The 19,505-nt window shown below is 35.7% G+C and overlaps 2 protein-coding genes across 6 annotated transcripts in view; one reads left to right on the top strand and one right to left on the bottom strand.

The window, feature by feature from the left end:
- Window positions 1-12,059, top strand: part of LOC125679742 (nucleoporin NUP188-like) — a 34,653-nt gene extending 22,594 nt beyond the window's left edge. The window contains exons 30-51 of the mRNA XM_056154012.1: window positions 329-394; window positions 520-623; window positions 911-983; window positions 1,692-1,768; window positions 1,898-1,973; window positions 2,864-2,992; window positions 3,746-3,820; window positions 4,209-4,294; window positions 4,538-4,689; window positions 5,197-5,321; window positions 5,657-5,788; window positions 6,175-6,243; window positions 6,336-6,437; window positions 6,868-7,029; window positions 7,152-7,289; window positions 9,395-9,469; window positions 9,569-9,669; window positions 9,856-9,934; window positions 10,177-10,311; window positions 10,689-10,756; window positions 11,074-11,203; window positions 11,438-12,059. Coding sequence (XP_056009987.1) covers window positions 329-394; window positions 520-623; window positions 911-983; window positions 1,692-1,768; window positions 1,898-1,973; window positions 2,864-2,992; window positions 3,746-3,820; window positions 4,209-4,294; window positions 4,538-4,689; window positions 5,197-5,321; window positions 5,657-5,788; window positions 6,175-6,243; window positions 6,336-6,437; window positions 6,868-7,029; window positions 7,152-7,289; window positions 9,395-9,469; window positions 9,569-9,669; window positions 9,856-9,934; window positions 10,177-10,311; window positions 10,689-10,756; window positions 11,074-11,203; window positions 11,438-11,647 — 2,364 coding nt within the window. The 3' untranslated portion in view covers window positions 11,648-12,059. The remainder of the gene's footprint in view (window positions 1-328; window positions 395-519; window positions 624-910; window positions 984-1,691; window positions 1,769-1,897; window positions 1,974-2,863; window positions 2,993-3,745; window positions 3,821-4,208; window positions 4,295-4,537; window positions 4,690-5,196; window positions 5,322-5,656; window positions 5,789-6,174; window positions 6,244-6,335; window positions 6,438-6,867; window positions 7,030-7,151; window positions 7,290-9,394; window positions 9,470-9,568; window positions 9,670-9,855; window positions 9,935-10,176; window positions 10,312-10,688; window positions 10,757-11,073; window positions 11,204-11,437) is intronic.
- LOC125679923 (uncharacterized) overlaps window positions 11,316-19,505 on the bottom strand; it is a 13,702-nt gene continuing 5,512 nt past the window's right edge. Inside the window, exons 5-15 of one of the 5 annotated variants that reach the window (XM_056154014.1) lie at window positions 18,846-19,013; window positions 18,445-18,559; window positions 16,361-16,508; window positions 15,913-16,047; window positions 15,597-15,818; window positions 15,289-15,359; window positions 14,523-14,646; window positions 14,114-14,242; window positions 13,370-13,507; window positions 12,879-13,049; window positions 11,316-12,528 (exon numbers count right to left, since the gene is read on the bottom strand). In XM_056154014.1, the coding sequence (XP_056009989.1) occupies window positions 12,320-12,528; window positions 12,879-13,049; window positions 13,370-13,507; window positions 14,114-14,242; window positions 14,523-14,646; window positions 15,289-15,359; window positions 15,597-15,818; window positions 15,913-16,047; window positions 16,361-16,508; window positions 18,445-18,559; window positions 18,846-19,013 (1,630 nt within the window). In that variant the 3' untranslated portion in view covers window positions 11,316-12,319. Of the gene's footprint in view, window positions 12,529-12,878; window positions 13,050-13,369; window positions 13,508-14,113; window positions 14,243-14,522; window positions 14,647-15,288; window positions 15,360-15,596; window positions 15,819-15,912; window positions 16,048-16,360; window positions 16,509-18,444; window positions 18,560-18,845; window positions 19,014-19,505 lie in introns of those variants that run through there. The other 4 variants (XM_056154016.1, XM_056154015.1, XM_056154018.1 and 1 more) reach the window with 4 other exon arrangements.

Below are 19,505 nucleotides of genomic sequence, written 5' to 3'. Positions count from 1 at the left end.
CTGTTTGTAGCAAAAAACTTTAACTTTGGTCATATCTTTTGCACCATAAAGGCACAGCTTTCATATTTGGTATGTGCATTTCTTGTGGCAAGACCTTTCCATCGACACCAATATATTTGACCTTGTGACCTTAACATTGACCTTTGACCTGGTTCCACTTTGTAGTAGTACAAGGGCATCAGTGTTTCACAAGCAGCTTTTTTTTTATATGGCAGCTGTTCAGATATTTTCCCAGCATTTAAAAATAAAGCCGAGAAACATAAGATTTTTTTCAAACTTTTTCATCAATGTGTTTATTGTGAGATCTTTATTTTGCTTCATTTTGTAGGATTTATCCATTGGAAAAATAAGCTGCCTTCAAACAGTATTAAGATTAATGGAGGCTGAAAAACAGGTCAGAAATTTAGATACATACAGATACACTGTATACAAAATATCAGAGAATCGTCAATTCAGGTTTCACTCAGTTGAGAGCTTCTATTTGGTGGCAGTGATTATCGTGTGTTATGTGTGTTTCAGATGACCTACAAGTGTCCCCCTGATTTGCTGTGTGCCTGTATGGAGTTCATCCATTCACTTTGGTCAGGACATAGAGAGACGGCCATGTCTGTCCTCAGAACCTGGTAGAGTAGTGACTTCACTTTTGTTAAGGTTTCAGAGTTTGCAGAAAAAATATTCATGGAGTCTTGGTTGTGTGGTTAGGTGAAGGCTGGTGTTTTTATTTTCTATAAACTTGATTCAAATTTTGATCATGCCACATAATTAACGAAAACCAGACATCTATGAAAATTAGTGATTTTATTTTCTGTGAGAGCTTTTTTTGTGTAGTAATGTACATCTGAGTGCTATAGGATTTGTGACAGAGTTAAATGTTTGACTTACTAATATACATGTATTTGTTGTTTGGTAGCGACAAGTTCTGGTTGAGTGTTTGTGCTCCTCTGACTCGAGATTTGGTGGATAGTCGAGAACAACTGGATATGGTAAATTTATCTCTGAATATTTTACAGAATGTCTTTTGATACTGCATATTTCCTTCCTAAATACATTCCATTTTTAAAAGTACAGTCAAATCTCAAACTTGATGGGACCAAGAAAAAAGATATCTGATATTGAGGTTAATGTAGTTCCAAGTCACTTTGACATGTCCATGGTATTCGAGATATCGATGTTTGAGATACCAAAGTGCAACTATATTTTAAAATGAATCCAAAATTTTTGAAAGAAATGACAATTTTAACTTGAAATTTTATCTCGCCAAATATGTTTTTGAAGTTCATGGATATGTGCATATATGTATAACTTCAGATACAACAAAGCCAAATCCAGATTATGAATGTGGATGTTGATTATGCATATAATTTTGATAATGAATCCGGATTCAAAAGTTTGTGAATCTTTCTCCAAAGGTAGTTTGCATAGATACATTGGGGCTGTATTGTTTTTGCTGTGAATGAATTAAGTTATAGTGGTGTGCTTTTCATTTCTTTCTGAATAAATTTCTTCAAAATAAAAATATTCTCTTCAAACGAGTCACATTCTGAAGAAAAGCAAACAAATCTAAATTGGTTGCTATATAATGCAAGATTAGGATGTTTGGTTGTAAGGTCTTGGATTCATGAATCTGGATTTCAAGTTTAAATCTGGTTTTGCTGTAATGAAACATAGCTTCATTGCGTGATTTTTTTCAGGGATTATACACTCATCAAGTGAAGACTGTGTCCCATGTTATGGATATTTTGGCTGAGGAAATTTTCTGTGTTGCAAGGTTTGTGAGAGATGGTGAAAGAATATCAAAGATACCATGATTACACACTATCAATTTGCTTTTAAAAGTATACCATGTACCTTTCTATTCAGAAAATGTTCAGAAATGATGTATGCTTTCTTTTTGCAGTGGAAAACTTGATGAAAAGCTGAAGAAAATTCTGACTGGAATAAACTCTACAAATAGACTGAAATACTGGACTGGGGTAATTTGATGAAAAAATCTTTAATTCTATATACCCACTGTAACCAGTTTTATAGTGCCTGTCATAGAACAGACATATTATGGTATGGTGCATTGCATCTATTTGTGTATGTCTGTGTGTCTGTTGTCTGTCAGCACCTTGTGGGTCAAATAAAAACAGCACTTATAAGGCTAGAATCATCAAACTTGGCACACATATTCCCAATGATGAGAGGAAATAGTCAATGTCCAACTTACTATCGGCACAAAACAAGACAGAAACGGTACTAATAGGGCTAGGATAATCAAACGTAATACACATACACGTGTTCTACCATCATAGACGTGATGGTCTGGGGCAGTTTTTCTGTGTCTGCCTGTTCAGCTGTCAGCACCTTGTATGGAGGATAAAGTACTGATAAAGCTAAAATAAACTAACCTGATGCACATGTCCTCCATGATGAGAGGAAGATGTCTGATATTTCTTAAGGTCGTATTTTCATGGGTATTTATGATGGATTAACAGTTCTGATAAGGCAAGGATAATCAAACTTGGGTGTCCGTGTACCCCATGGTGTTGGTATGAAGTATATTTTGAAATATGATAATGCTGCTTCTTAAGTTATACATGTACTGTGAAATCTGTCTTCAATTTGATGTTCAACAGAGCTGTCTTAGAATTAAGATTTCATTAATACTCTCCAGTGTTGGAGAATGTACCAAAACAACTCTGTCAGAGCCATTTTATGACCAAAGATCGGTTTATATGGATGTTAATTCTTTCTTTGATTACAACTGCATTTCTGGATATATTTTACAGACATATTTTGCAGCGAGAAGCATTGTTTATTGTTATGTTTTAAATTTACAAGCAGTCAACATTTAGACTTTTTGGGCTGTTTGTTCTTACAGGAAGTTCGGAATTGTTTGGTTGAGGAGGCGAATCAGACGATTCCTCCAGCAGATGACCTCTCAGATCACCATACCCTGAAGCTACTCATAGCCTGGAAGAATTTCCTGATAACTCTGTCCAGGTTACAGGTAAAAGAGGACCTAGGACATGCTGTTATTATCTGCTAAGGACACACTTACACACCTTGATCATAATGAAACATTGTTTATCTAAATTGAAACATAACTTTTTTCCCACTTAATACAAATTTACGAGACAAGGTGAATCCCATTGTCATACTGATGATGGGTCAGGAAATACCTATATGGTCAAGCAATCATGATGTCTAAAATTGCTGGAAAATTGCTATAATTCTATTGCAAATTTATTTCATTCAGTAATACTTTTATGAGAATGCACATTATACCTTCTTACTTTTATATACCACCTGTGGGTTTTTTTTGTCATTAGATGACACATGTCAAACAGATATCATTTACCCCGAGCATGTTACATACTGGTGTAGTCATTATTTCTGAACATAAGAAATACACTTTACATTCCAAACAATTTACTTTGTACATCAGTTAATGGTAAATTTCAACCCCCAGTGTAAGAAAATGCAGTAAAAACAATTTATTTTGTGCATCTATTAAATGGTAAATAAACACAATACTGGTAAAGAAATTAAAACATTTAAAATCACCACTTTAAATCTACAGATACTACTTATCACTTCATTTAATTCAAGGATCTGGGAACATTGTTGGTTTCATTCCTTCATACAAATCTGCGGAATTTCATGTCCATGAATGAAACGAAATTGGTCAATCTGGTGAATACGACCCCGTGGATATTAGTATGTCTACAGTATGCATAAAAGGCTACATTTTTATTTTCAGGTGGAACAACTCAAACTGGACAATCATTTGAAAGAAATAATCATCATTGATTTGATTGAAGGACTTCGTGCTTTGGTAAGTCACATGTTTTATTCACTGAAGGCTTCCGATTTTAGTAAATTGCGTTTAAACATATCAGCGTGACATATTTATGTTTTATTCACTGAAGGCTTCCGATTTTAGTAAATTGCGTTTAAACCTATCAGCGTGACATATTTATGTTTTATTCACTGAAGGCTTCCGATTTTAGTAAATTGCGTTTAAACCTATCAGCGTGACATATTTATGTTTTATTCACTGAAGGCTTCAGATTTTAGTAAATTGCGTTTAAACCTATCAGCGTGACATATTTATGTTTTATTCACTGAAGGCTTCCGATTTTAGTAAATTGCGTTTAAACCTATCAGCGTGACATATTTATGTTTTAAATATGAAAGAAATTTTTATGAAATTTTTTTTACAGATCAATGGAAGTTCTAATGCGTTGAACGTGAAACTGGCCAAGATCACCAGTGCGCTAATTTTCAGACTCATCAAATCATGGACTAGGTGTGTACATTGTATAATTTTCATTTTGTTCAACTACAATAGAGATATTTCCATGTTAGATTTGAAATGAAAAAGAAATGCATGCAGTTATTAGTTATCTTGCAGTTGTGAAAGCTTTGAATAGATATTTAATGAAAGCTTTGTAACTGTAATTCAAAACTTGACAAACATTGAGGTTGGCATATATAAGTCCCAGATTAATGCATTAGTACTTCTTTAAAGACCTAGTTTTCTGCTTTACAGTGCCTTAAGCATGGTGAAGAGAACTGTTAAGGATGTCCAGACAGCCATAATAGAGGCTTTGTCTAATGCCTCTGTAGTACCCTCTCTACAGATAGGAATGATTGGGTCCCTGGTGTCAATGTTACAGCATGTCAGATTGAACAAATCGAACAGTAAGTGTGGGATCTATAAATACATATATATTGCAGAAATGCATTTCTTTATTGTATTAAAAGGACACAGTGTTGTTTTTCCATGAATTTCATAACTACCCTATAATGGGTATGTTCTGCGGTTGTCTATTTTTTTTCCGGATAGGTAAAATTCACAAAAATTACAATTGCAAAATATATACACATGCACATAGGTATAATGCAATCACAGAAATATTGGAAATTCGGAATATGATTTACTACCATTTACGGATCAAATCGTAAAAATTTCCAACTACAGAAAAACGGTATATAGAACAGTTTACTTTGGAGTTCTTGTTTTACCATCGCATACAAACTCAGTTGTTGAACATTTCACAAGCTACTTACAAAGTACAGGTAAATCTGTAGCATGTGGTGTACATTACAAATTCTTTTTTAATTCATTCCTTAATTTTAGAATGTTTAAATCAATTTTTTATTTGTTTACTTCGACTTGTCTGCTAAATCTGTACATACTTTTAACAGGACTAGATGCAGACACACTATTGGTTGTGTTCCAGACAGCCTGCGAGGTCATACACCAGAGTATATTCCAGCTGCCGTCTGCCAAAGATCTCACTCCTGGAAGTTCAGGGGAAGTGTGGTTAAAGGTGAGTGCCATTGGAAGATACATAGTAGAATGTTGTTTGAATTCTTTCCTTCAGTTAATGATAACTTGAGTATGATGATTGCAATTAGTTCTTAGTCATCATTCATTTTGATTCAGTTTAAATATGATTATTATAAACTGCATATGTTCAGAATCTTATCATAAAAGTTTGGATGTATCTGTTGTAGATGCTGCAAGATTGTTTGAAAATGGAATCCAAAATTTCTAGAATTCTTTTTATGGAATGTTTAAGGAATTATTATCAGATGTTGTAAGATTGAATAATGAATATAAAATGACAAGAACCTTATAAAAATTTTGATGTTCGGATTTCAGATGCAGGTGTTGTGCTGCTGCTTACTGGAGGAAGTGATACTACAGTTGCCAATGGTGTCATCATGGCTTCCTGTTCTACAGGAACACCTCATTATTTCTTCTCTTCTCTCCTCTGTAGAATACTTCATCAAGGTAAACCGACGGAGATAACCATATAATGAATAAAGTTGTTAGCTGTGTATAGATTTAAATTCACTTTCGGTCATTTTCACTGTTTCTTGTTTAAATCTGTTTTCACATAACATTAAAAATTCACTGTGTTTCTGTGGATTCTATGTAAGTTTGATGGCTAGGTTATATTCAATGCAGTGTGAATTTCAAGGTTTTGTTCCACAGTGAAAATTTATCAGCAGCAAAAATAAGGTTATATAAAATAATGACATGGGTTTATGTTTTCAGAAATTCTGAATTATCTGTCATATATATTTTTTATGTACTTTTGTATTTTTGTGCTTTTAAGGAGCTTTCAAATATTAGATTTTAATTTGAAAATATAGCCTTTTTTATTAAAATTTCAGGGAAAGCATGGTTTGAATTTTGTGCATACTGTGATGTTGCTTTTCCTAACTATTGCCAAACATGAAAAGGTATGCATATACATGAATAAATTCTATTCTTTGATGTTTGAAAAGTATCCTTTATGTCCTGTTCATGTACACATTGTTATACTATGTTTCAGGGAGCAGAGTCATTAGCCCTGAACGGACTGACCCAGCATCTTTGTTTAGCTGTGACAAATTTATATGAGGATCTTGAACCTTCTGCACTAAAGCAATCCATGGTAATCTTTTGTTTTCTGTAGTATACAATTCTCATTGGATGAGAAAATTTGTTGCATCAGAATCTGAGGGTTACACATGTACTGTGGAATCAGATTTGTTAAGGCCAATTTTCATGGATTGTCCAGATTTCAGAGTTTGGCTGGGTTGTAATTTCATCGATATGGTCTCTGTACATTGAAACATATGCATGTAAATTGTGTATTTCATAATGGTTTGAAATTTGTATGATACCACCAAATCCATGAAAATTGAGCCCTCACAAAATGTAATGAATTCCATAGTATGAAAGATGAAGGAAAGTAAAATAAATAATTCTGAAATCAAACTGGTTACATTCATGTACATGCACTTAAAATCTGATGACAGCATAAATATTTAAAAGATGAAAAATAATGTCACTGACTACATGACGACTGTGATCTGTTTCAGAAGCTGAACGCCAAACAGAGGGAGAATTCTGCCACATTCTCGTGGCATGGTGTGTACTGCCTCACTGTGGATCTGTACTCCACAGTTTTGTTAGTGCTGAAATTCTCATTCCTAGAGGATGCCTTCCATTTCTTGGGAGCTCATCAAGATAGAATGATACAGGTATACACATCAGAGACCTTTTTTCTGGGAATAACATGTGAAGATATTTGAAATATGATGTAGAACAGATGGACATATCAGATGTAGTATTAAAGCATGTTGTTTGCATTTGTATTTTGCAGTGTTTTGAGCTATCCAAAGTGCTTCTACAGGAAAATGTATTGTTTGAAGCAGAGAAGACCTGTGACTTTATCAGCCACCTGTCAGCATATCTACCACAGTGGAGAATTAGCTCACCCAACTCTGTACATCAGCTCCAGGTATCTCCATCTTCTCTCTATCTGTGTACCTCACCAACAGGTATTGCCCTGTTCTCTTGTACATCAGATACAGTGTACCTCCACATTCTCTATTTGTGTACATCAGATACAATGTACCTCCACATTCTCTATTTGTGTACATCAGATACAATGTACCTCCACATTCTCTATTTGTGTACATCAGATACAATGTATCTCCACATTCTCTGTGTACATCATATACAGTGTACCTCCACATTCTCTATTTTTGTACATCAGATACAATGTATCTCCACATTCTCTGTGTACATCAGATACAATGTACCTCCACATTCTCCATTTGTGTACATCAGATACAATGTATCTCCACATTCTCTGTGTACATCAGATACAGTGTACCTCCACATTCTCTATTTGTGTACATCAGATACAATGTATCTCCACATTCTCTATTTGTGTACATTAGATACAATGTACCTCCACATTCTCTATTTGTGTACATCAGATACAATGTACCTCCACATTCTCTATTTGTGTACATCAGATACAATGTATCCCCACATTCTCTATTTGTGTACATCAGATATAACGTACCTCCACATTCTCTATTTGTTTACATCAGATACATTGTACCTCCACATTCTCTGTGTACATCAGATACAATGTACCTCCACATTCTCTGTGTACATCATATACAGTGTACCTCCACATTCTCTATTTGTGTACATCAGATACAATGTATCTCCACATTCTCTGTGTACATCAGATACAGTGTACCTCCACATTCTCTATTTGTGTACATCAGATACAATGTATCTCCACATTCTCTATTTGTGTACATTAGATACAATGTACCTCCACATTCTCTATTTGTGTACATCAGATACAATGTACCTCCACATTCTCTATTTGTGTACATCAGATACAATGTATTCCCACATTCTCTATTTGTGTACATCAGATATAACGTACCTCCACGTTCTCTATTTGTTTACATCAGATACATTGTACCTCCACATTCTCTGTGTACATCAGATACAATGTACCTCCACATTCTCTGTGTACATCATATACAGTGTACCTCCACATTCTCTATTTGTGTACATCAGATACAATGTATCTCCACATTCTCTGTGTACATCAGATACAATGTACCTCCACATTCTCTATTTGTGTACATCAGATACAATGTATCTCCACATTCTCTGTGTACATCAGATACAGTGTACCTCCACATTCTCTATTTGTGTACATCAGATACATTGTACCTCCACATTCTCTCTTTGTGTACATCAGATACATTGTACCTTCACATTCTCTGTGTACATCAGATACAATGTACCTCCACATTCTCTATTTGTGTACATCAGATACAATGTACCCCCACATTCTCTATTTGTGTACATCAGATACAATGTATCTCCACATTCTCTATTTGTGTACATCAGATACAATGTATCTGCACATTCTGTGTGTACATCAGATACAATGTATCTCCACATTCTCTATTTGTGTACATCAGATACAATGTATCTCCACATTCTCTATTTGTGTACATCAGATACAATGTATCTGCACATTCTCTGTGTACATCAGATACAATGTACCTCCACATTCTCTATTTGTGTACATCAGATACAATGTATCTCCACATTCTCTGTGTACATCAGATACAATGTATCTCCACATTCTCTATTTGTGTACATCAGATACAATGTGCCTCCACATTCTCTGTGTACATCAGATACAATGTACCCCCACATTCTCTATTTGTGTACATCAGATATAATGTACCTCCACATTCTCTGTGTACATCAGATACAATGTACCTCCACATTCTCTGTGTACATCAGATACAATGTACCCCCACATTCTCTATTTGTGTACATCAGATACAATTTAATTTAGCAGCTGATAAAATTATGATTTATAATCATGCATATTTTTCTCATGTACTACTGTGGTTGGAATTTGGAGAGATACATGTATTGATAAAGATTTGTAGCATGTATTTTAAACACTGTATGGAAATGGGTCTACTTACATGTACATAGGACAGGGAATAATTAGGTACTGTAAATTACACAGGTATTTTCTTTTAATTGAATTTTTCTTTTCTTTTTTAGGGCAGTGTTTTGTTCATGTGTCAAACATTTGTTGCTTACCTCATGAGTACAAGATATTTACAGCATTTACTAGAGGTATGGTTGCATTTATAAAGTGGTCTTGTTTTCACATTTGCATTGTAAAGATTCAACAAAGACTGTGTCACCATTTGTTATTATTTTTTTGTTTCACAGAACAGGGCACCAGAAGATCATGTGGCAAGACAAAGACTCCAACAGCAGTCATCAATAGAGGAAGACCTACCCACCAAGAATGTACTGTTGGTGAAGAAGAGGTTAGTCATTTTGTCCCTTTACATTGGTTACATTGTTTCTCAGTGCGATAATGAAGTTCTGCTGACGTGACTCTGTGATGATTGACGATCTCTATATCATGCATGAATGCAAACCATGCTGCATTTTTCATGTGTTTAAACTTAAATGCTTTTAATTTGATTTAATACTGTTGCCTTTTTTCTTAGACTGCTAGAAATACTTGGACGAGCATTTTCCATGTTGAGATATTTTACTCCAGAACTTTGTGAAATTTTGTATGAAAGGGTAAGGAGGAACTAAACATTTATGGTAGAAATACTTTATGGAATATTTAAAGTTTGTCAGGTTTATTTTTGGTTCATGTACATTATCTAAGTATTTTGAAAAAAAAATTATACCCTTTTATTTCAATTTTTTTTTATAACTTATGAAATTTTGGCTATTTAAATAAACCAGTAACATAAAGCATTGAAAGTGCAAGATAAATATTTGTGTACACATTGGAAATGTTTATTTTTCTCATGTAGAACATGGATTACGTGGAGCATCAGCCATTCTTAGCTGTGGCATTCACAGCACCATCTATTGACCAGGAATGTCTGCCTTCCTTTGGGACCCTGACATCCTGTGTGAGAGATGTGTGTGTCAGATTGCTAACAAAGGTAATTATCACTGCTGATTATCCATTCTTATATTGTATGTAAAATTTCTCATGCATAACAAAAAGTTTAAGAGAAAAAAAAGACAAGCAATGTTTATAAAACATATCCCCCCCTCCCCCAATTCATTGAAGTCTGTGAGGTTATGTGTTTCCGGTGATGTAGGAGACCGTCTGACCAAAGGACATGTGCAAAGCAAATGCTTCATAGATGTACGAGTATAATTGAATAATGAATTATCCTTAATGTATTGTAGAGGGTTACATGGAATTCCATTTCTGATGTGCTTTCCTTTCCCAACTTCTAATGAAAGTTTAGACAGTGTCCATCTGTATGTTAAAAGAGTATATATATCTGCAAGTTCATGTTTTGTTTTTCAGCATGAAGTTAGACCTGGTCATTCTCCCCATTCCTCAACAGACACCAGTGTTTTGGATGTTATTCCAAAGTATGATTTGCTCATGTGTTAAAACTATTTAGAAATACTGTTTGTTGTATGGTCACCTGATTAAAATAGATTTGATCACATATATGTACAAACCCTCAGTTAAATTCAAATGAAAGTTTGATTGATAATGTTTTTCTTGTTGGTGTGATTTTTACACTTTTTTGGCAAATCTCTATGTATACAACTTGTAGCATGATTGAAACATCATTTCTGGGATTTTCAAGATTTACATTTCGACGGATTGATTTCATTGGTTTGTTACAATGACCAGGACACAGCCATGCCAGTTTTACTTGAACTTGTGGTATTATTTGTAGGCCTCTGATCATGTTTGTGATGGAGAATGCATTGTACATTGTGATGTCACAAGCCATGAGGCTCCTGAGGGATCCAGGCCTGGTACAGACAGACAAACAGCTACTGAAGAGAGAACTTGGCACAGAAATGGTAGGGTATTTCATCAAATGTATGATATCCTGTAGTCACTTGCATGTGTGTAGAGAGCTACATACATGTGTGTATAATATTTATAAATATTTAAACACGAAAATAACAGCTCTGAAGAAAGAAGTATTTAATATTTATTTTTTTAACATTTAAATACAATAGATGGTAACATAGATCTTGATAGATGTGGTAAGCATTGAGATATGACTCGTTATATGATATGCTTCTCCACAGAACTACTTTCTAATGGAACTCCAGCGGTACTTAAAGCGCGGAGCCCCCACATCCCCCTCCCCAGGCTCCACCCATCGACAAACCAGCCCAAAGATGGCCGCCACCCCTAACATTCTGGGTCGCTCGATATCCCAGACAGCTCTCATGTCATCACCGGAAATGGAATTCTTTAAATTTGTGCAAGAATTTGTGTCTGCAGTGTTGAAGTGATCAAATAGCATTGGATTTAATTAATGAAACCAAATTCATGCTGGAGTATGCATCAGGAAATATGATGCTCAACTTATTTGGACTGTCACGATATTGTCAAGTGCCTACCATGACATTACGGATCATCAGGATGGAGTCCTCTGGTTGATCAGGGATATTTTGCCATATTTTTTTTATAGCAAGAATTGGAGTAACACTGACAACAACCACTTGAAAGCTGTGTTCATGATTTTACCTTACACTATATTTAAAATTATTAAACTTAGCCAGTGATTGAAGCTCTACGTTATATTTAAAATTATTAAACTCAGCCAGTGATTGAAGCTCTACGTATATGTATGCTGTGTGAAAATCAATAGCTAGTGTTTTATGTACAAACTTTTCAGTATATAAATATCATTTTGGTACAAAATCTTAATTGTTAAAAGTTTTTGCAGGTTTTATTCATGAAGAGAAATCTGTGTCTTAAAAACATTTGAAAATATGTAGATGTATTACCAACATGGTGAAGATGAAATATGTAGGTGTATTACCAACATGGTGAAGATGGAGACCAGAGTTATCACAGAAAGGTTTACAACTTGATTATTAGCTGTGTAACATGATGAAATAAGGTGTCTATATACAAACAAGACTGGTACATAATGTTTATACATGTGTATCCTGTAACTCTCAGTTTAATCCTTTAAATGTCTCCCCCTCTTTTTGTTTTTGTGCTATCCATTTATTGACTCTGTCCAGGGCGATATCAGGGTCCGACACCTGCTCCACCCCCTCTCGGACATTGGAGGGGAGAGTTATAAATCCCTCTCGCTCTATTTTGGTTTGGATCACAAATCTTAGGCAAGTGTTGATGTCTGTTGACTTCTTGACTTTTTCATCTGCAAGCATCACAACAAATCAGCAGGTATAATTCATTTACTTAGAATGTCGGAATGCATTTTGTGCTTTTCATACATTTTAAATCATTTTTAATGTATTCTGTAAATGATTTTGATAAGTCTGTTACTGAGATGAGAATATTCACATGATACAAATGATAAATCTACTTGCAGGACAAGCATTTAATTGGGTGTGTGTTATTACAAGATAATAAAAGCATTAAAATAATAAATTACTGGTATGCATGTATCAAAAGCAGGTGCATTTCTTTTCAGCTGGTAAACTCATTAGACTTGGTATTTGCTTGTAACATTATTGACACTATATAAAATATCGATGATTTCCATACCAAGTAAAGTCCAGGCTTCAGTGCCTTTTGACATTGGGCGTACCCAGCGAGATGACCGGACATTAAGTTTAGTGGCCGCCGGGGGATAGGTTGTCCAGAGAACTTCCATGACTTCCCGTCGCTCCAACGGCCGACAGTTTTCACCAAACTTATGGAGGGATTCTTTATCGTCTGTTAAAAGTTAAATACTCAATTCAATTTTTTAGTCGTTAAAAAAGAGTAAAATCCCGCAATGAGAGAAAAAAAAGCACCGTAGCCTGGAGCAGGCACATCAAACACATCGTCGCTAGCCACGCCTACTGAGTCCGGGCGTACCTATCCTACCTCAAACCGCTATGACGTAGTGGGAACGGAGACAATAGGCGTGGTGTGCGACGAAGATCAAACAATGCGCAGGGGTGGACTCGTGCATGGAAAATCATCTACAAACAAGAACATTGAGCGAGTGCAGTATGATGCTGTGTAGGAATATGGCTTCAACAATACAATACCATATTCGATTTCTGTATACCAAGAAATTTCACATCCAATGGGCAGATACAGAGTCCATACAAGTTCCAAAACCTCTCGTAAAAACAGTCCGCTATCTCGTATACGAGGAAGAATAGTTTGGCACAAAACACAAGCAGCTGAAAAGGGACGTTTTCTGTATTTTGAATGAGTTCTGAGACAAGAATTACTAGATCTACTACTATTTACATTCACCAGGGGTTTTTCTCTCATAAACCTTTCATGTTTGCTTGTATTTCATTTCTTGATAAAGGCATTGTGATATGTAAGTGAACCTTTCAACTTGACATAAAAGTGTCTACAGATCCAGAAATAAAGTGTTACCAGGTATTAGAAAATTTTAAAATGAAAAACTAAACATTCCATAAATGAAAAAGAAACTTGTTGCGATTACAAAACTGTAATGATTTAGAAATAATGTCATGCACAAATATTGAATGGTTGTATTTCTAAAAGAAAAATGTACCGGTAGTTATTTTGTAAATCCAAAACATGTTTCTTGCGAAATTCGTGAAAGTTTCTATCAGCGAAGCAAGGTTGGTTTCAGAGTACCTTACAGTCGATTAAAAGGGATTTATTGATAGTTTATCTTAATTAGAATGTTAATTAGAATGACATCATGTCTGACAATACTACTAGTACTGATTAAAAGAAAATGATTTATTGTGACCACGTTCATATCCTATTGGCTGTTGAACTGTCGTGTAGTACTGAGGTCAGCTTACCTAGGCACGTTCTTCTGGCTATAACGTCAGTCAGTCTGTGTATACAGCTATAATCGTACACGCTGTACACGTTGCTCTCGGATGACGCAATGTGTCTCAGTTCCCCCAAGTCCACCTGACTCCCAACGCCTGTAAGTAGACATATGTACCTCATTATTGGGATTGATAGATAAAGCGTGTAAAAACAAAAGGGATATGCGTTGTAGCGGTAAATATCTTTAAAAAATCATCAGTTTTGAAGTGAGCTTGAGGTGTACATTCACGTTATGCATTTCAAGATGATACACATTAAATTGTTCTACATTCGTAACTGATTTTATCCGATAACACCATTATAATTTTAGTAACATTCTTATGATAGTCAATAGTGACCAAAGAATGTGATGGAGAGCTAGCTTTTGCTTCCTACCAATGGTGAGTATGTTGACATTATCCTCTCGAACATGGCGTGCGGTCTGTAAAGTTCTCTCGGGAGAAGAGGATTTTCCGTCGGTGATTACGATACCTATTTTCTGAACACCTGGTCTGGCACACTATACAGAGAGACACACAGACATGATAAATGATTACGATACCTATTTTCTGAACACCTGGTCTGGCACACTATACAGAGAGACACACAGACATGATAAATGATTACGATACCTATTTTCTGAACACCTGGTCTGGCACACTATACAGAGAGACACACAGACATGATAAATGATTACGATACCTATTTTCTGAACACCTGGTCTGGCACACTATACAGAGAGACACACAGACATGATAAATGATTACGATACCTATTTTCTGAACACCTGGTCTGGCACACTATACAGAGAGACACACAGACATGATAAATGATTACGATACCTATTTTCTGAACACCTGGTCTGGCACACTATACAGAGAGACACACAGACAGGATAAATGATTACGATACCTATTTTCTGAACACCTGGTCTCGCACACTACACAGAGAGACACACAGACATGATAAACGTGTACTTGCATAATTTTAACAATTATAAGGAGATTTATAGTTATTACTTTGCTATTTTAAAAATAATTCATAAAACGTGAAATAATTCATAGAATAATTCATAAAACGTGAAATGGTGTTATGTTGCAAGACATCCTGATTTTATTCTTCATAAATGAATTGTAGCCATTTAAACAAAAGAGACGATTACCATGAACATTTTCTTCATCTCTTTTAAGGCAAGATCTGTCCTTGTTAACCCCTCTCTGTGATTGATGTTGTCTGGGGATAAACAGGTCACACAGTCATTAAAAGAGCAGGAACATTTTCTGTTACTCCAGGTACAAGTATTTCAGTAAATTGTGTATATTAGGAGGTTTATGATTTAAGATTATTTTTCATTTTTATTCTGCAATATTTTTTATCTAGAAAATTAAGTAACTTTTATTCATTATTCGTGTTTAAAATGTCGGTACAGTATAGTCAAGATCTCAAGGTAACTAACAGAGAGTTGCCTACCAATCGCTGCACAGATTTGGTGAGTCAGGTTGTATCTGTTGATTCCGAACGTTTGATATACGTCATCACTGTATGGAATTACGCCAACTCGGACATTGTCGGGACCGATGGTAAACGATTCGACCACACTCTTCACAAACTGGGTCAAGTGGTGAAAACACATTGGGGTAACGCTCGTGGAACAATCAAGCAAAAACATAACCTCCGCCGTATTATTTCCACCTGTGTCGACAAAAGTTATGGTATTATAAATGTACAATAATGTGTCATGAAGGTACCCCCCTTTTTTTTTCAGGCATTCACCAACTTAACTTACCTTTGAAAACTTTTTCGAATGCCTGTTGAATCTCGCGTTCAGTGGGATGGAGATCACATTCTGTGAAGAATTGCGGTAACTCTTCCTTCAGGAGACGGTCACCAAATGCAAGTCTCCTGAAAGTCTGCTCATACCCTGAAATCAAGCGAACCTCGACAGTCATCGGCCGCAAGTCATGGTAAGAATCATATTCTCTATGAAACACAATGCCCGCCACTGTATCACTGAATTTCCTTTCGTCACTTGGTGACCAGGAAAGTGCTGCGAGTTCGCCGTTTAATCGCCTCGGGCAGACATACAGTTAGGCTACTTTCTACCCTCATCCGTTTGCATGTTATTACTTGCAATGTATTCATAAACTTATATTAGAACGTTACAAATTGAATAGAACATGTTTCTGCATAGCCCAGTCACAGCTGTATATAGACATGTGAAGATAATTACATACTTAGTTTGCTGTCGAGGAAGGCTTGCATCTCCTTCAGATCCACAGCACAATGTGGCTTCCTAATGCCATACCGTTCTTGAACCCGTTTTATCAGGTCTTTGTATTCATTCACAAACTTTTCCCAGGAGGAGAGGTGTTCCAGACGAATCTGTTTTGAAATTCAATGCAAGTTAATAATATTTCTATTCAGACACGACCTAGGTTCAACTTGGTTTCATGTCTCATAATAACAGCACAATTTTCCGTATAAAGTAAAAAGGATGAAAAATGGACAGCTTTACTGGAACAACTATAGCGGACACCGGGGATACGCTGATTTCGGTATGTGCTTAATGCATCAAAAGCAGCCCCTCCCTCTTTTCTGTCGGTAACCTAATTTTATCGTAGTTTAGAGGGTGACACCACCCTCCCAAAATTTTTGTCAGTTTCTTCAGAATTTACGGGTGAACTGATCAAGATAATCTGCAAAGATCACGAAATCGTATGTGTACTACTGAAATTAACTCTAAAGGATGTGTATTTACTCCCAAAGTTTTTCGTACGTATACATGTATACTTAAAACAGCTAAATTTTAAATGAACATTGAAATTTAAATGCAGAAAGGTCAAATTCAATGTTATTTGATCCATCAATACCCATACTCCTTCCCAGTTTTATGAATCGTCACATACTATTATATAAAATTTTCTTACGACTTTCATACTCTGGAGCAACAGTCTTAAAATTTAAATAATCTCTCTAAGTGAATATAGGTTGGTGTGATCTCATTATCGAAAAGCGAAGCTGAGATCAAAGTTGAGCGCATCTTAGCTTTGTGTTTCTTGAGCGTAGAGTAAATATTTTGAATAGCTAGGTGATACGACTTAAAGAGATTATTTCTAATGAATGCACTATAAATTATTAATACGTCTAGTTTTCTTCCTCATCGCCCTCAAATGATGTTTGTTTCAATGGTGCAACAAACATCTTGTCTAATTTCAAGGTCTGTGAATAAGTCATTATCCGATCATTAAATATAGATTTAACAGTTAGAAAAAACATTATATAGTGCGCGCGAGAGAAAGAGGGGGAGATGAAAAAGGTATTTTTCCTATCATCATGAAATTTTATTTTCAATATTAATGACAGACTTTTCAATAGGCTAACATTAAAAGGATGGGTTTAGAGAGGACTCTTTCTGTGTTATGTAATCAGTGAAATTAATTTCCATGGAATTTAATCGAGATGTCAAAGCCAGTCTCGAGAGAGCGTTTTGACGCAATGTTAACACACCTCAACACACACTTTGAAATCAACTCAATTATTTAAAGAAGGGGGCGGGGTGACTATGAAAATTCTACACACTACGCATCCACATATCCAAAGAACTTCTTAACAATTTATGTTTGGTATTCATTAATAAAACTTATAATCATGTCTGCGATTAATAAGCAAATAATGGCATATAATGAAATCGATTCTCTTTCACATTTCTGCATCAAAATGCACACATAATTTCCAGCCTACAGGGTAGAAATAACACAGGCAACTGTTAGACCACTAAGGGTGTTTTTTAACGCCTCTCACTCATATGGAGGCGTCACCAAGACCGATGAAGGGCTTCAAATTTAGACCTTTACTCGGCGCTTCGGCCATTGAGCAGTGGGGTTTCTTTAGCGCGCCACACCTACTGTTAAGGCGATTTCCGAGAACCGGTGACATTCACACCTGATGTCGAGCGTTTGGCGATGTAACTGTCACTACCGGTTTAACGACTTCGGTCTGTCGCGGCCGGGATTCGAACCCCGGCCTTCCGCTTGCGGGGCGAACGCTCTAACCTCTAGTCCACCGCGGTAGTCCAAAGGGTGTTTAGAAATTACAATTACACTATTATCATACCAAGAAATCTCTTTCAAACTACCGAGAGTAAAACAAACTTTATAGAACTTAGAAGCAGTCATTTTAAAAAGCGCATTTGTTTAGACATAGAATCACCCTGCTTGTGGAAATTAATCCCACTCCTTGAGAGAAAGGAGAATGAGCATTTTAACATCAACTCTGGGTAGAGACTGCATTTACCTACGACGTAGCTGTATTTTCCTACCTTTCGTTTGAGGTTCTGCACGAAGCGTCTGACGAACCAGCCCCGGTACACGGCCTGGATCAGGCAGGCTGCGTCATGACGTCGGCGTTGTTGCAGACGATGAGAATGATAGCTTCTAAAAAATGAAGAGAATTTTTTCCCTGGGTTACATGTATTTGGTATATGCACAGGTATCTGAATTTTAATCAACAGATATGAATAGAAAAAAGAATATCTCTCTCTCTCTCTCTCTCTCTCTCTCTCTCTCTCTCTCTCTCTCTCTCCATTTTAGTTTGATTTACTTTTTTAGAAGAGAAACCAAGAAATAACCGTGCTTCAGATTGTGATCACATTTGTTTCAAATACACCAAAAAAAATCTGTCGCAATTAGAGATTTGGTGGATCTTGTCTAATGTACTCACGCATACAAATCCGGATTTGGTGCGGTTTTTTGGGAGGATCTTAGATTCCGACTGGATGTGACAGATTTAGAATAAGAATCGGTCCTGCTCTTGGACTGCGTACTGCTGGTGGTGGTGGGGGTTTTACTCCTGACGGGAGTCGTCCTTTCCAGCTGCGAGGTATGACCACTTCAAGATGAAAAATAGAGCATTTGATTGAAAATTAAGACATTTTGTAAATGTTTATTAAAACCTCTGTAATATTTAGGCATAGTTCACTAGACAATGAGGGGAAAATAAGGTTTTTATAATAAATCAGAAAACAAAATTTTATGACAAACCAGAAAGTAAAATTTTGTTATGAATCAGAGAAATTTGAGGGTATTTACAATAACCCCATCGCCGGAAACCCATGGTTGATTACGCTTCGTTCCTCTCTCCGGAGAAACGAAGCGTGATCAACCGTGGGTTTCCGACGATGCAATAAATCAAAAATACGACTTTATGATAAATCGATAAATAAAAAAAATAATGATTTATGATAAAATAAAAATAAAAATAGGGATTTATGATAAATCAGAAAATAAGATTTTAATAATAAAGCAGAAATTAAGGTTTTATGAAATCAGAAAGTATAGTTTTATGAAAAATCAGAAAATAAGACTTTATAATAAACCAGCC

The sequence above is a fragment of the Ostrea edulis genome, chromosome 2, assembly GCF_947568905.1.
Source record: "Ostrea edulis chromosome 2, xbOstEdul1.1, whole genome shotgun sequence".
Classification (NCBI taxonomy): domain Eukaryota; kingdom Metazoa; phylum Mollusca; class Bivalvia; order Ostreida; family Ostreidae; genus Ostrea; species Ostrea edulis.
Note: the sequence above shows the minus strand (reverse complement) of the source record. Positions and strands in the feature narration are given on the sequence as shown.